Below are 16,048 nucleotides of genomic sequence, written 5' to 3' on the forward strand. Positions count from 1 at the left end.
TCACTTCCTGCTGTGTTTTTCAACATCTAATTCCACTTTATTTTTGCTATGTAATCTGTGCCATTTAGTTATTCTCAGCGCTACACAGCAGTTTTATTTATATAAACTATTGTGGTGTTCCTGAAGCAAACAAGCAACTTTTACCAGTGCAAGGCAACAGTACATTATATTTTAGCTTCTTTGATACACTTTTATTTTTTGGTGTTTCTGTTCCTTTAAGTAAAACACATTAAAGGACATTTAAAAAAAATGTCTCCTAGAGATGCAACCATACAGAGTTTCTGATTGGTGCGAAGAGAATATTTACCATTGCTCGTAAGCATCCATATTCTCACAAGTACCTGGAACTTGGTTATGTCCATTGAAAATTATGGGAAGAAATGCAAGGCTAGTAAACATAGGTGGGAAATGGCATAGGTAGTCTATGACAGAATTATTTATTTCATTTGACAACTGTCCAATACATGCAACCTATCATCCTCACTGATATATTTTAGGCAAAAAAAACAGCAGACACCATGTTGTTTTTTCTAAACAAGTTTAATAGATTTCTGCTTCAGGCTGTATACAAGCTGTACAAAAAGCGCTAAAGAACATTGAATTTGTGTTCCGCTCTTTATTAAGCACTAGCCTGTTTTATGTATCTCAGTGAAAAAGAAAAGTAACTGATCATCTGTAATAAAAGTGTTAACAGACAAAATCCATTCCTGTACCCAAGCAAGAGGAATAATTCCAGTCAGCATTTTATTGTATGTCTGGAGAATGATGATTCGTATGGTTCTAGAACTATCCTGACATTTGCCATTTAGCTAAAGAGCACAGGTAATTTTATCCTCTGTTTAGCCTTGTTTCGTAGACCAATTTTTGTTTTTTTGCCTGCGAATTTCTTGTGTGTGCTGCCATTAGGTGCAATTAACTCTTCATTATCTGTTATGCTTTTGTGGCTGCTGAGAATTCTTTGTTCTTCCTCCTTTTCAGCCTTGTAGTTTGTTGGCACCAATGATGGCACCATCACATGCTGTCTAGACTCCACACACTAATTAGTTGTCTAAGTAATCCACTTGCTGCTTTTACCTTGTTGGATAAAATCTGTTGTAAGCTGGTGAAAATTTTAACAATTTTGGCATTTTTTTTAAAGCTAATAAACACTGTCAAATACAACTACTTATTTCCCACCCATTAATGTCCGTAGAATTTTCAAATCAACACACAATGCTCACGTACATCAGTGAGGGAATGTCTTAAAGCAGGGGGCCAGTTCATGGTCCCTCAGACTGTTGGTGGGCCAGACTATAGTTAGTCCTCAAACTACGGTATTATTAATTCTTTAAGCCAAAAGTAATACTTTTCTTTCATTTCATGATAACTACTTTTAATATAACCTGTTTCCAGAAGGTATTATACTGTATATTTGCAGGTATTATAAGAAAGGTTAAAGTGAGAAACCCCTTAATAAGTAAAGGAGTTAAAGAATAAGTAAATTTCTTTCCTATAAAGATTTGACCATGTAATGCTGTCGCACTAATGGAGTGACAGGAATGGAGTAGTCATTTAAACATGCTATTTAAGCCAGTCACGCTAATGTTTAAGGCAGTATTAATTAGGATAGCCCACAGTTTTGGTTTCCCATAGGGACACTAATGCTTAAATCAAAGGGAAAATATGTAAATTAGGAGTGTATGTACACACTGCTAAGTTACCTATTTTCCCTGTAATTTAAATGGCACTTGTTGTATAGAAAGTAAATGTAACTATCATTTAAATGGCATATGATTATTTATTTGTAGATTAGTAATTCCTTCTGACTTTTATATAATTTCTAAAATTGTAGCTATTTCGCAACTCCACTGTTGCTGTAGCTCACATTTTCTGCAAATTGTACGTATTCCTAAAATATACATTCCTTCTGTTTAAATATAGCCTTTTAGATGTCATCCTGTACTTACATATATTCCTTTCATTAATCTACTATATTTATATTGTAATGATCTAGGTATGAATTACAGGAATGGTTAACATTCTATAAACTCTATACAGGAAATAATGTGCCCCCAAATATAATTATGTTTGGAATTACTGAGGGGTTCTTTAGGATTTTATTTAGGTCATGAACCTTTAAAGTGCTTTTAATAACCTCATATTTACAAAAACAAATGGCTGATGGGTTGCTATAAATTACTGCCCTGGTGCAAATTAGCACCACATTAAAAAATTAGAGTCCCCCTTCCATGTAAAATAGTCTTTTTTTTTCTTAGGGATTACTGCCAAGTTACCAAGTAAAATTTTACAGAGTTGTAAAAAACGATAAACCAAACCATGTTCAGCAATTGCCTCAAAAGAGTCTCAATGATTTATTGCTGATCGGTTAGGAATTTTAATCCTTGCATCCTTGGGGTATTAGAAATGTAAATCGTTCTCTCAACAGTTCCATTAACCAACAGAATGCTGCACTGGAGTATACATGCATTAAGTCTGATAAATCATCATTTTGCATAGAGAGGCATTTCATACAGTTCCTTTAATGGTATGCAAAAGAGTTGGAGCTGCATACACAATAACCAAAAAAGGCATTGGGCACTCTGGAAACCCTCAAACAAGCCAACAAAGAATTAGTTAAAAATGGTAAAAAAAACCTTTATTAAAGCTTCATCTCACAAAGGCTTACATGTTTCATGTCTAACTGACACTTAATCATTCAAGCCTGTGATTAAGTGTCAGTTAGACACGAAACGCATAAGGCTTTGTCAAGCCTATGATTAAGTGTCTTTGTATTTAATGGTAAGCTTGTATTTAGGTACCTTGTATTTAATAGTAACTAAGCTGCATATGTTCATATTGGTGGAAAACAATACTATTTTTTCAATATATGTAAATGTTTTTAAAAGCCTTAATGCACAGTGCTCCAGATTTCAGTAAGACCCCAGATCCGGAAACAGCCAAGACTCAAAGCATTGTAGGGCCAGAGGGATGCACTTGCAGAGTGCAAATTGCACTAAAAATTATAGCTACTGGCCTGAATAGTTTTATGCATGGGAATAAGCCAGATGCTCTCTATCTGTACTACAGCTAGTGATGGGCAAATCTGTCCCATTTTGCCAAAAAGTTGGCAAAACTGCAAAAATTTGTAAAATGCATTAAAGTCAATTGGTTTTTTTACCATGCAATGTATTTTTTAAAGCCATTGTTTATGAGCATTTTGAGGTGAAACATAAACTACAATCACTAATTACACCAAGTCACAGTCAGTTGAAGTTGTAGTCTTCTAATCATATTTCATCTTTATGCTTTTTTTTTTTGTATTTTTTTTTCTTTTTCCACCTAATAACACAGAAGCTGTAGGAACAGGCACAGGCACTATAGGACTCGGGGCTCACAAAGTGAAAGAGTCAGTCAGCTGTCACTACAATACTTACATGAGGGAAAAGAAACCCACTTTCTGGTCAACACTTTTTTTTTTTGTGTCTGATGTAATGTGGCTGATTCAGCAAACTGCTCCCTTGGGATTCGTCAGAAACCATACATGTCGTTAACCTTTCCTCTGCATGTGTATTTTATTTCAAAGGATAACTTAATTACATTCACACCACTTTTCTGCAGGGTTTATATTTATTATCTATGCTCTTTATTACACATGATTGCAAATTGTCCAATTAAAATAATTGGATTATTGTTAAACAAATGGAATGACTATCACTTAGATTGTAAGTTCTTGTGAGCAGGGCCTTTTGCTGCTATTTGAATTGTTTAACCCTTGTTTGTTAAATTATTGTAATACCTCGGTTTGTTATAAGTGAATGTAAAGTCCTGCAACTTGGAACTATAAATAATGATGATAATTGTTTAGTTTTGAATAGGACCACCAAATGTTTTCATCACAGTGCCAAAATACACAGAATTGCCTCCTGTAGTCTTAGTTTGGGCACTTTGATGCTCTTATGAAAAACACAGCAGCCCATAGTTCCCAAATCTGTGGCATTACAAGGTTTGATCCTCATTACTAGCTTGTGCTGCTCTCCAGTGTCCCGGCCCAAAAAAATTTTCTATGTTACTGTGTGCAGGATGCACACAGAGCAGGATTGCCACTTGTCCGGTTTTAATTACATCTGATTTAAAACTGGCTATTTGTATTTTATAAGCATTAAAATCAAACAGGACTCTGCCCTATTTGATGTACAATTTGGCCAATCATGAGTCTCCTTATTGTCACCTGCTCCAGCAAACCACCTTCTTCTGTCTGGAACATCTGCTTATCAAATGTGGCAACCCAAATAAGTGGTTGGCAAGTTGGGGAAAGTACTGCATTTTGCATGATACATTTTATCACCTTTTGTGATAAAGGCAATTTCTTATGCTTTTGTATATAAAAAAAATCCTTTGTGCTCAGGCCCCATCTTCCAAGGATCAGGGCATGGAAAAACTTGACCCTCCATCACATAACCATGACAAAGTCATCCCAAATCTCGCTTTAATTGGTTCCAACATGTGCCCTCTTAGCTCACATTACAAATGCAGGTTTGGGACTACCAGGGCAGTTTGAGTCTTGCAGTCTTTGCAGCAAAAACATTCGTGAGTTGCTATCTGTCAACCCACTGACTCCCTGTGCACCATAGGCAACACGTCTCTTATAGACTGCAATGTGAATCATGTGCCAGATGCTCAAGATGCTTTATTGTTGTGTTTTTTCCTGAGAGTATAATGGCCAAATTAATACCTCAGTGCTTTAAAGGTGACAATACATGGACAAACCCTGCAAACAGGCTGATAAAACTTATTCCCTTGCTTTGGGTGACATTCCAAACAATCAGAGGTGAAGAGGGGCTGTGGCTCCTCTTTACTTCCTTATCTGTCCGTGCTCCATATCCTAGTATATATGGTACAACAGGATCAACAGGCCATCATGTGCATACTGAAAGTCGAACAAAGATTTTATCAGTACATGGATTTGTTTCTCTTCTATTCTTGCATTTGGCCAGTGACAATATTGTATTATATTACACCTTTCAACAGTTTACCTGCTTGTATTATCAACAATTATTTCTGTCCCCAGAGCATGCAAAAAAGCACCTTTTACAATTCGAGCTGTGCTGAACACCCAATGGCAGTTGTTTTTCACATAATGAAAAAATGTTCTAAGCACCTTTCTAATATTCTGTGCACTATTATTGCAAGTTATTTTTTTTTCTAATTTTTATCAGAAGGGAAATATAAATATATTATCTGCATTACTGGTTCTGACTTCTGAAACAGTTTAGCAAAAGTGAGCTGATTAATAGATATGGAGAAAACTGACTTACATTGTTGCAATAGTAAGAAGCAGAGATCAGAAAGAGTTAAACAAGTGCTTATTTGGACAGGTAATTCAATTTTTTTGTGTACTTAAAAAAAGATAGCTTAGCATGACATTTTCTTTTGTGCAAAAAATGGTTTTGGGTGGAGATACCCATTAATAATAATCTGAGTCACAGTACTCTGAAACCATGTGCATTTCAGAGTTATCATTATAGTGAATATAGCTGGCAAGGCGTTAACTAGAAATTCAATGGGTAATATAAATTACCAAAATATAAATCTAGCTGTGTGTTATATGTATATGAAAACCTGCAAATGATTTTTCAATACGTTCTAAGCAAAAGGCATGCTGTAGATATCCAGTACGTGTTTTCCCCTTTAAAAAGCAAACCATTTTAATGTATAAATCTTTCCTCAATTTTATTAATGCTGGTGAAAGAGTGACAAATTTTGACAAATTTCCTACCATCTGTTGTATGCCCCATTAGGGCAAGTTGCTTATCTAAAGTTCCTTTTAGTGAAACCAGATGTTCCTAATGAGCAGCTACCAATTGTGTATGTGTATGTATGTATGTGTGTGTATATATATATATATATAATATATAATCACAAAGTCTGATAACAGGCACTCACAATACAAAATCAGCGTTGCCTGGGTGCAGTCCAATACGAGATAATAGAACAAAAAATAGCCGGGTACCGCACTCACAGGTCTTATAGAAAGAAATTTATTCAAAAAATCGTGTCTAACGTTTCAGCTGCCATTGCAGCCTTTGTCAAAAGTGAAAAAAAGTGAAACCAGATGTTCCTAATGAGCAGCTACCAATTGTGTATGTGTATGTATGTGTGTATGTGTATGTATGTGTGTATATATATATATATATATATATATATATATATATACACATACACACTAACTATTATGAAGAAAGAGGACAGTAATTGAAGATACTGTACATTGTAGTGGTATTCATTGTTAACTTAGTAGTATTTAGTCCTTATTCACCAGCTTTCCAAAGGACACTTTGCTCATGGATGGGTTGGATGCCTTTTTAGCAAGTGAGAATAATGCAAGGATACAGTTTATTTTAAGTTTATTCAACAATAATATATTCACAATTGAAACTGAACATGGCAGAATTTCCTGTGTGCAAAATGTTGCTACCAAGTTTTTGACCAGTGTAAAACTGGTGTATTTGCTTTAGAAATGCTACTCTATTTATGTAGTAGTATTTAAACAAGCTGCTGTATAGCCATAGGGGCAGCCATTCAAAGGAGAAAAGCTCAGGTTATATAGCAGATATGCTCTGTTAAATGTAATGGTGTTCTACAGTGCTTATCTGTTATTTAAAGGAATATTGTCATGGGAAAACATGTATTTTTTAAAACTTATCAGTTAATGGAGCTTCTCCAGCAGAATTGAAATCCATTTTTCAAAACCACAAACAGATTTTTTTATATTTAACTTTGAAATTTCATATGGGACTAGCCATTTTCTTTATTTCCTAGGGTGTCATGTGACCTGTGCTCTGGTAATCTTCAGTTGCACTGTACTGCTCAGCTGCAAGTTGGAATGATATCACCCCTCTCCCAGCAGCCGATCAGCAGAACAGTGGGAAGGGAGCAAGATAGCAGCTCCCAGTAGGTATCAGAATAGCACTCAATAGTAAGAAATCAAAGTCCAGCTTGTGACTCCTCCAGTTACATGGGAGTAGGAGAAACAATAGGTTACCTGAAAGCAGTTCTAATGTGTAGCGCTGGCTCCTTCTGAAAGCTCAGACTCAGGCACAATACACTGAGATAGCGCCTACACACCAATATTACAGCTAAAAAATACATTTCTTGGTTCTAGAATAAAATTTTAAATGGTAGAGTGAATTATTTGCTATATAAACAGTGTTAATTAAAAATAAAAAATATACCATAGAAATCATGACTATCCCTTTTAACCTGTGCAACTCAGGCCTCTTTCACTTGCCTTCGGTGCTAAACGGCAGCCTGTTCATACACATTTACTTATTTTCAAACGCTTTCATTTTTAAGTGTTACTGTTCCTTTAATTATATGTTGGCGTTAAGGTGGTGGAATAGTGGGTAGGTGCCCAGAGAAGGCAAGAGAGGAGGGCAAAGCATGTGTGTGGGAAGGAGAAAGAAAATGTCCTAAGTTGGCTGACCCAGCGGCTGTGGTTAAGTGCCACTGCCCTCTACTCTTCTCTCAAACTCAGCACAGGGGCAACATAATAACTCATGCTCTTTCTGGTTAGCACAGTTTGCAGGTGTGCAGAGAGGAGAAAAACATATGGTGAGACTTTGGCTATTTATCACATGGGCAGTGTTTGAATGCACCTCACCGTCTAGGCATAACCGCATTCTTTCTGATTTTTACCTCAGCGTTATTTTTATGTTGAAGGAAATATTCCAAACATGTCTTTGTAGATTGTGCAGGGGCTGTCTTCTGTTTTCAATAATACAGCTTAATGTTGTGATATAATTTTGGCTTCCAAATTAGGGCCAAAGTTTCCTTCTTTTATGCCAAACGTTTCTAGCTTGAGAGTCGTATTTCTAATCACTCCAAAACACCTGGGAATAGTAAATAGGAATCATGGGGCTGCTCCAGTTGTTCTGTTCTCCCACAGAATTTATTATGAACTAAGTGCTAAGCCCTTTAATTCCCCCTGTATTGGATAGCAAATCCTCTACTAGGCACATGAGAGGTAATGGAGGCTTTGCTGTGTTCAAAGAGCAAGAGTACGGCAGTCGAGCAGGAAACTGTATGTGAAACAGCCACATAATTACAGCTTCCGTGTTCTTCTATGCTCTGTCCTGATACAGTTCCAGTGCTAAGCCGTCTCCATGGCAAAATATCAGACTGAGAACTGGGGGAAATGTATATAAAACTTTGATTTTCACATTTATACATAAAAGCAGCTCCTACCTGAACTATTTTCATTTATTGGAGCTGTTGTGACTTTTTGTTTTATACTATGTGCTTTATTCTCCCTAAAAACTGCATTTTTTTATATAGCATATTATAGCAACCGTGACTATTGGTCCTATGTGAAAGAATGTTTTAACATTCCTAAATAATATGTTTTAACATTTGTAAAATTAATTAAGCATATATTTGTAAAGGAAAACTTAGACCCAATTCTAATTCATAATGTCTGTGCCAAAAAGTATATAACTGTGCCCTGCATTATTCCCTATGCTTCAGGACTGCAATGTTTTTGTATAAGCAGTATTTTTCACTGTAAGATGCCATTCAGTCACGACTGTTCACCAGGCCTGGGCAAAGGGCCAAGGTTAGTGATTGTATTCACTGGGGGGGTGTCACTATCATTGTTCTTTAATAAAGATTTGATGTTTAATTAAACCAAAGACTTCCAGAATTCAGTTTTTGGCATCTCCTATGACTAATGGGCATGTCCTGCAGCGAATATAATGGAACACAGTGCCCTTCTTTACCACATTAAAATCACAAGTGGAAGACAAAGATATGAGGCAATAGTTATAAGAGAGGGTCGGCAGTGAAACAGGAGAATACAAGAGAGGGGGAGAGGAGTATAGGAAAGTTCTGAAGAGAGAGTGCAATAAGAGCAAAAGTAAATGTAACTAAGGGAGTACATAACAGTGTCTGACAGAATGGGAAAGCAAACAGAAGCAATATGAAGAAATACGATAGGAATGTAAAAATAAAAGAGAAATTAAGGATGAGACCACATTGACCTCATAAGAGAAAAGAACAAAGGCAACAGGTACGGAGAAGAGAACATGAAAAATGAAACCCTAGCAGCAATGATAACCATTGCACCACTTTTGGAATTGCACAACTACAGCAGCAAGCTCCTCCATTTTGTCAATAAAAAAAACTTTGCATCATGCCAAAGTCTTGTTTATGTGCCAGAATGGTGGACATGATGCCCATGCTACTCAACAAAACAGTGAGGAGTACAGTGGCATCTATAAAGTGCTAAATGGAAAGTGAAAGTAATTGTCTGCCCCACCTAAGGCATTGAGGCAGGGCCAGCAATTGAAAACTGATTTTTTTTTTAATGCGTGTTAAAAAAAGACATTTGGATTTCATGTTTAATTTAAACAGGACTTTTATTATACAGCTTTTTATGTCTGTGTTACTGGTCCCCTTTAAAGAACTTTACCCTTTTTTCATGTTTATTGGGGAAAAAATGTATTTCTAAGCTTTAGAAATCAATTAAAATTTTCAGCTGATTCAGTTATTTGAATTGTCATTGCTAATGAAAGTACAACCCGGATTCCAAAAAAGTTGGGACACTAAACAAATTGTGAATAAAAACTGAATGCAATGATGTGGAGGTGCCAACTTCTAATATTTTATTCAGAATAGAACATAAATCACGGAACAAAAGTTTAAACTGAGAAAATGTACCATTTTAAGGGAAATATATGTTGATTCAGAATTTCATGGTGTCAACAAATCCCAAAAAAGTTGGGACAAGGCCATTTTCACCACTGTGTGGCATCTCCCCTTCTTCTTACAACACTCAACAGACGTCTGGGGACCGAGGAGACCAGTTTCTCAAGTTTAGGAATAGGAATGCTCTCCCATTCTTGTCTAATACAGGCCTCTAACTGTTCAATCGTCTTGGGCCCAAAAAGAACTTCGAATCGTGACTCGTCTGACCACAGAACAGTCTTCCATTTTGCCACACTCCATTTTAAATGATCCCTGGCCCAGTGAAAATGCCTGAGCTTGTGGATCTTGCTTAGAAATGGCTTCTTCTTTGCACTGTAGAGTTTCAGCTGGCAACGGCGGATGGCACGGTGGATTGTGTTCACTGACAATGGTTTCTGGAAGTATTCCTGAGCCCATTCTGTGATTTCCTTTACAGTAGCATTCCTGTTTGTGGTGCAGTGTCGTTTAAGGGCCCAGAGATCACGGGCATCCAGTATGGTTTTACGGCCTTGACCCTTACGCACAGAGATTGTCCCAGATTCTCTGAATCTTCGGATGATGTTATGCACAGTTGATGATGATAGATGCAAAATCTTTGCAATTTTTCGCTAAGTAACACCTTTCTGATATTGCTCCACTATCTTTCTGCGCAACATTGTGGGAATTGGTGATCCTCTACCCCTCTTGGCTTCTGAGAGACACTGCAACTCTGAGAAGCTCTTTTTATACCCAATCATGTTGCCAATTGACCTAATTAGTGTTATTTGGTCTTCCAGCTCTTCGTTATGCTCAAATTTACTTTTTCCAGCCTCTTATTGCTACTTGTCCCAACTTTTTTGGGATTTGTTGACACCATGAAATTCTGAATCAACATATTTTTCCCTTAAAATCATACATTTTCTCAGTTTAAACTTTTGTTCCGTGATTTATGTTCTATTCTGAATAAAATATTAGAAGTTGGCACCTCCACATCATTGCGTTCAGTTTTTATTCACAATTTGTTTAGTGTCCCAACTTTTTTGGAATCCGGTTTGTAGTATTTGTTTGTCTCTGCGCTGCTGGTTGTAACATTGAAACAGTGTAACAAAAAGTACAACATTTGCTTCCCTATCTAAGTGTAGTATACCATCATTCTGTTTATATGGGGTTGGTTTATAGCTAAAGAAAATAATTTAGGCAGAAGCCAATACTCGTATAATGTTATGGTAGCTCACAGTGTGTTTGTACCTATTAATCATTTAAAAAGGTTGGTTTATGTAAAAAAGATCACTTCTACTTTAATATGAATTGCATGCAAAAAATGTTGTATAGGGCAGTATTCTCATGGAATACCCTATTATCAAGTACCTAACAGTAGCCGCAGTTACTTCCCATTCTGAATAGGGACACACTGTAGTGATTATTGCTTACAAACCCAAAAGCCAGAAATGTCTAGACATACTTACTATACTGTTTTATGTGCACCTTTTTGATTTTCGACCCTGAACTGAACCTTATCTAGAAATCACTCTTTTAATGAGTTCTTGTATTATGAGACACCCTAATGGGAGGCCTAAGTTTATTTTTTCCCTTTTAATTATAGCCTCCTTCAAAATACACTGAAAATCCACTCACACAATGATGCTGAAAGTAAACCTGTATTTTTAGAAACGCCCTTAAATCACTATTTCTGAACAGACTGATAGTATTTTAAGGGAGTCCTTCTGTTACACTTGTCTTACCTCATTAAATTTATATATCAATAGTTGACAAGTATCCCAAGGGCTTGAAGTTTGTGGGTTTATATGTCCTGCAAAAGAAATTAAATTGCTAAATGTGGCAAAAGCATTAATATTCCTTCCCTAAAGCACAAGATGATGTATCCAGCAATTTGTACTTGGATAGGGTTTTTTTTTTTTTTTTTAAATTTTCCTTTCAGTTACTGGCTAAAGTTGCTTTTGTTTTTTGATGAATGGGTATTTTAATTAGCTCTTGCTTTTCAGCACTGTTAGTAAGCTTGCCTCATCGCCTTTCTACACCAAAGCTCAATCCATCTTAATAGCTCTACATGTTTTACTAATGTCTCACCCAGACACAATCAGCGCACACTATCCCCTATTCTATTCATACACCCTGCAGCGAACCTGGATGATTTTATATAACCCTGACTGGCATCCAGTTTTAGCAGGTGCCCTTTTATCAAGGTCAAAAATACCTTTTAATCCATTTCTTACCACCAGTTGTTAACATTGAACTGTTTACTAGTGAAGCCTTGACAGGAAAATATGTGAACTGTTGCCTAAAAGCATTCTGTATTTTCTTCTAGTGGTCTTATGCCTTGGAAAAGCCAAACACTGGCAGCATCTTTAGCATTGCTTGGTCTGTAGACGGTACGCAGATTGCTGGCGCTTGTGGAAATGGACACGTTATCTTTGCTCACATCGTGGAGCAGCACTGGGAGTGGAAGAACTTTGAAGTAACTTTGACAAAAAGGAGAGCAATGCAGGTTAGCATTTCTGTTTTGAAAATGCTAAGAGAGACAACTGTTTCTTTAAACTTAATGTGACTTAACAAGGGTAAACTTGTGCATACTGAATATATTAAATCTCTGATCAATTTTTCGTTGTAGATATACACAAATAAAAGGGACAGGAGACATTTGCATTATAGACTCTTGTGGAACAGTACACCGATTATTATATTTTGAGTTAATTATCTAGTAAATCTCAGAGTGCATTTGGCAGGAGACACCCAGGCCTTTAATACTAACATGCCAAAAGCTGATATCCTTATAGAGTCTCCTTCCAGGCTTCCATTGGTTGTACTGATGGACATAAATTAATAAGCCTGTCAGCAAGCCCAATAATCACCTAGGCCACATTGACCTTGTGAATTTTCACTGACAGGAAGCAAGGGATGATAAAAATATGCATTTATATGGGATAGACAGAGACAAGGAGCATCACTAACAAGTCTGCTGTATCTATTAGCTGGTATAGTTAGCCTTGTGTATCTGTTAGCTTGAATCGTAAGCCCCATGCATGAGATTCATTATTCCTACCCTTACCTTTTTGTATTTTAAGATGCATGTACTTCCATATTTGGAAATTAAACTTATCTTCACTGGATAAATAACAGACCTTCGGTTGGTATTATCCTTGTATTTGTCTTCCTGTAAACTCTAATCATCATCATTACACTTATATTACCTTTCACATCTATTATATCCCAAATTCTAAGTGTAATGATGATTATCATCTAAGAATTAAAAGATGAGAGATATTTAAAGTGACACCCGCAGCCTGATATCACTCAGCACCACTCTGCGTGAAGCTGTGGCCAACACAGGTTAGTTATCAGTACGGGGGGGATTAGTCGGAGGGAGGCATGGGGGGCACCTTTACAAGGAATGGTCATCAATTGGCAGTTTTAAATAGTTACAATTACATGTCCCTGTTGAAACATGGTGCATTATTGTTTTCTTTTTGCCACCTTTAGTGCCAAAGGGCATTTAGTTATGTTTTGTAAAGTCTTAATAGGTTATTCAGGCTATAAGGTGTAGTTATGTTATAGTATAATATCAAATAAATATATGTATCAAACATAAAACTTTTAAAGACAATGTCTTAGAATATCTTGTAACGTCTTCGTTCTTAGGTTCGGAATGTAATTAATGATGCTGTCGATTTACTGGAATTTCGGGAGCGAGTGATTAAGGCTTCTTTAAACTATGGACATTTAGTAGTCTGTACGTCTCTCCAATGCTATGTGTTTAGGTAAGAAGGTTTCTTGTCAGTAAACGGTTTCCTTTGATTCATTGCTTTTGAACCATGAGGAGCACAAAGGTCTTTTAACCCAACACAATACCAAACTCTATTCCTTTGTTCAACTACTGTCATAGGAAGCAGGTGGCACTGTTGCTGCTAATCCATTCTGTATAGCTGAAAAGTTGAAGAATCAAAACATCTGTACCAAAGCCAAGAAAAACCTTTCAAGTAATTGTTTTTCCAGCTTTGCTCTCTAAGTGTGGTCACCTGTTCTACACAATGATGGGTGACTTCCAGATTATTTGTGAGTACGAATCCCACATTTGGGAACAGCTGCAGGGAAAACTTCTTTTTGTCTCTGTGTAGATTAGATTTATTTTTGCACTCATTTTATTTACAGACTTTACATTCTACAGAAGGTCTAATATTGGTGACAAATATAAAATTATTTTGTTGAAATGGTTCAGATGCAGTCATAATTTTTGAATGTAGAATGGACTGACCCTGCATCCTTTACATCCGCTCCAGCTCTTCCTAAAATACACCACCTTGCCTCCCCATCAGACCAAAGTAATTTTCCATGAATGATTGCCCTGGGCAATGCAGAAGGCTTAAGGCCCCTAACTTCATGCCTTTTATATGTCCCCAATATCTGCTGTTGAAATGCAGCTCCTTTTGCCTGCCTGAGATGGTGAGAGTTTAGATCAATACCAGCTGGAAATCTTTAACATAAATCCTGAAAAGGTCATTGATTGTACAGTATAATCATATATGAATTGTATTTTATCAAAGGTGTTTTCTTGGCAATGGACCTAGGGCAAATGTTCCTTTTTGCTTCCCCCTGAAACAGTTCAGGTCCCTAGACGAATACATATTGGGGAAGAAAAAATGTTTTAGTTGCAGGTAATCGATTTGGTGTTGGTGTAAAGGTCCCCATACACGGGGCGATTATAGCTGCCGATATCGGTCCCTTGGACTGATACGGCAGCTTATCGGCCCATGTAGGGGCAGAACCGAGGGGCCTGGCTGACCGATATTTGGCCTGAAATTGGGCAGATATTGATTGGCCAGGTTAGAAAATCCAGTCGGATCGGGGACCGCATCGGCTCGTTGATGCGGTCCCCGAACCGACTGCCCTATTGCCGCATGTAGAATTCAATCGTTTCCTTTTCCCTGTTTTACTATTTCAAAGGAGAATGAAACCCCTTTACACAGTCCCCTGCAGACCACAGACATGCCCCGATACAGCCCTGCACTCTTGTACCTCGCCATACCATGATAATATGAACAACTAAACATCTGTTTAATAAACTTTAACATACTGTGCAATTTTTAGAAATGGCTTCTTTTCTTCTTCCACAGCACAAAGAATTGGAACACTCCACTTATTTTCAACCTGAAAGAAGGAACTGTTAGTTTAATTCTACAGTGTGAAAGGTACAGAAATCATTAACTTTTCCTGTTCTCTACTCATTTTATAGTTTGTGGCAATCTATAATTTTCATATCTCAGCATGAGTTGGGGCCATATAAATATACCCACAATGCTTATAAACAGCAGAGACATCTTACAGAAAAAGTTGTTAAATGGAGGTCATCATAGCTTTTCATTTTGGTAATGTTCATCTCTTTTTGCCTACAGACATTTCCTTCTGGTTGATGGTGGCAGTTTCTGGCTCTATTCCTATGAAGGTCGTCTCATTTCATCACCAAAGGTACCTGGAATAAGAACAGATATTCTCAATGAACAGAGTGTGTCACTGAGTAATGACACCATAGCTATTAAAGACAAAGCAGATGAAAAGTGTAAGTAATCAAAATTTACTCTTACCTTTAAATTCAAAAGCAATTGTATGTAACTTCATATGAAAGGGCATTATAGACCATATCTATATTTGCCTGCAGGACTAAGCTGTAATTTATTGAAACTAAGTAAGGGGCATATTTATAAAGGCGAGTGCAGTGAGTCAGACTTCATCTCCTATAAGCTGTGTGCTTGTGTGCATGTACACATAAAAAAATTGTGGTGCCTACAAAGAATTTTGTAAGAGAACACAAAAGTGTGCATTTATTCTGGCTTGAACACACAGTTTTTAAAAATATACACACACAAGTGCTCATAAAATATATTTTTTTTGTGCAAATTGCTGAGAAGGAATTAGAGGAAACATTGCTTAGGCTATGTGGTTTATATCAACTTGAGCTGGAGAATTTCATATGGAACATCCAACTTAGAAGTTCTATTTCCCCATATTCTCCTATACTTTTGTAATAACAGCACTTCCTGTTAGTTAGTTTTCTGACTGTGATTCGGTTGAAAGAAAGAAAGAGGACTGTTGAGATGTTGTTCTCTTTAGGCATCAGAAACCTTAGATATCTTTTCTCATGTCTTTCCTGAACAGAGCAACATCAAAACAGTCTCTTTCTTTCTTCTGACACATTCTGCCAATTGGATCACAGTTGCTACTGACTAGCAGGTGGTACTGTTGTTACAAAAAGGTCTTAAAAAAAAGGGGGGGGATTGCAAAAGTGCTCTAAATAGCATTCCAGTTATACAATAAAATTTTAAAAATGGACTCCTGT

The 16,048-nt window shown here is 36.8% G+C and overlaps 1 protein-coding gene across 2 annotated transcripts in view; it reads left to right on the plus strand.

Annotated features, from left to right (window-relative positions):
* The window catches only part of ift80 (intraflagellar transport 80), a 53,966-nt gene that overhangs the window by 19,979 nt on the left and 17,939 nt on the right, over positions 1-16,048 (plus strand). For both annotated transcript variants that reach the window (XM_012963060.3, NM_001017193.2), the window contains 4 exons: positions 12,026-12,205; positions 13,357-13,475; positions 14,829-14,903; positions 15,108-15,271. In XM_012963060.3, coding sequence (XP_012818514.1) covers positions 12,026-12,205; positions 13,357-13,475; positions 14,829-14,903; positions 15,108-15,271 — 538 coding nt within the window. The remainder of the gene's footprint in view (positions 1-12,025; positions 12,206-13,356; positions 13,476-14,828; positions 14,904-15,107; positions 15,272-16,048) is intronic.

The sequence above is a fragment of the Xenopus tropicalis genome, chromosome 5, assembly GCF_000004195.4.
Source record: "Xenopus tropicalis strain Nigerian chromosome 5, UCB_Xtro_10.0, whole genome shotgun sequence".
In the NCBI taxonomy this organism is placed as follows: domain Eukaryota; kingdom Metazoa; phylum Chordata; class Amphibia; order Anura; family Pipidae; genus Xenopus; species Xenopus tropicalis.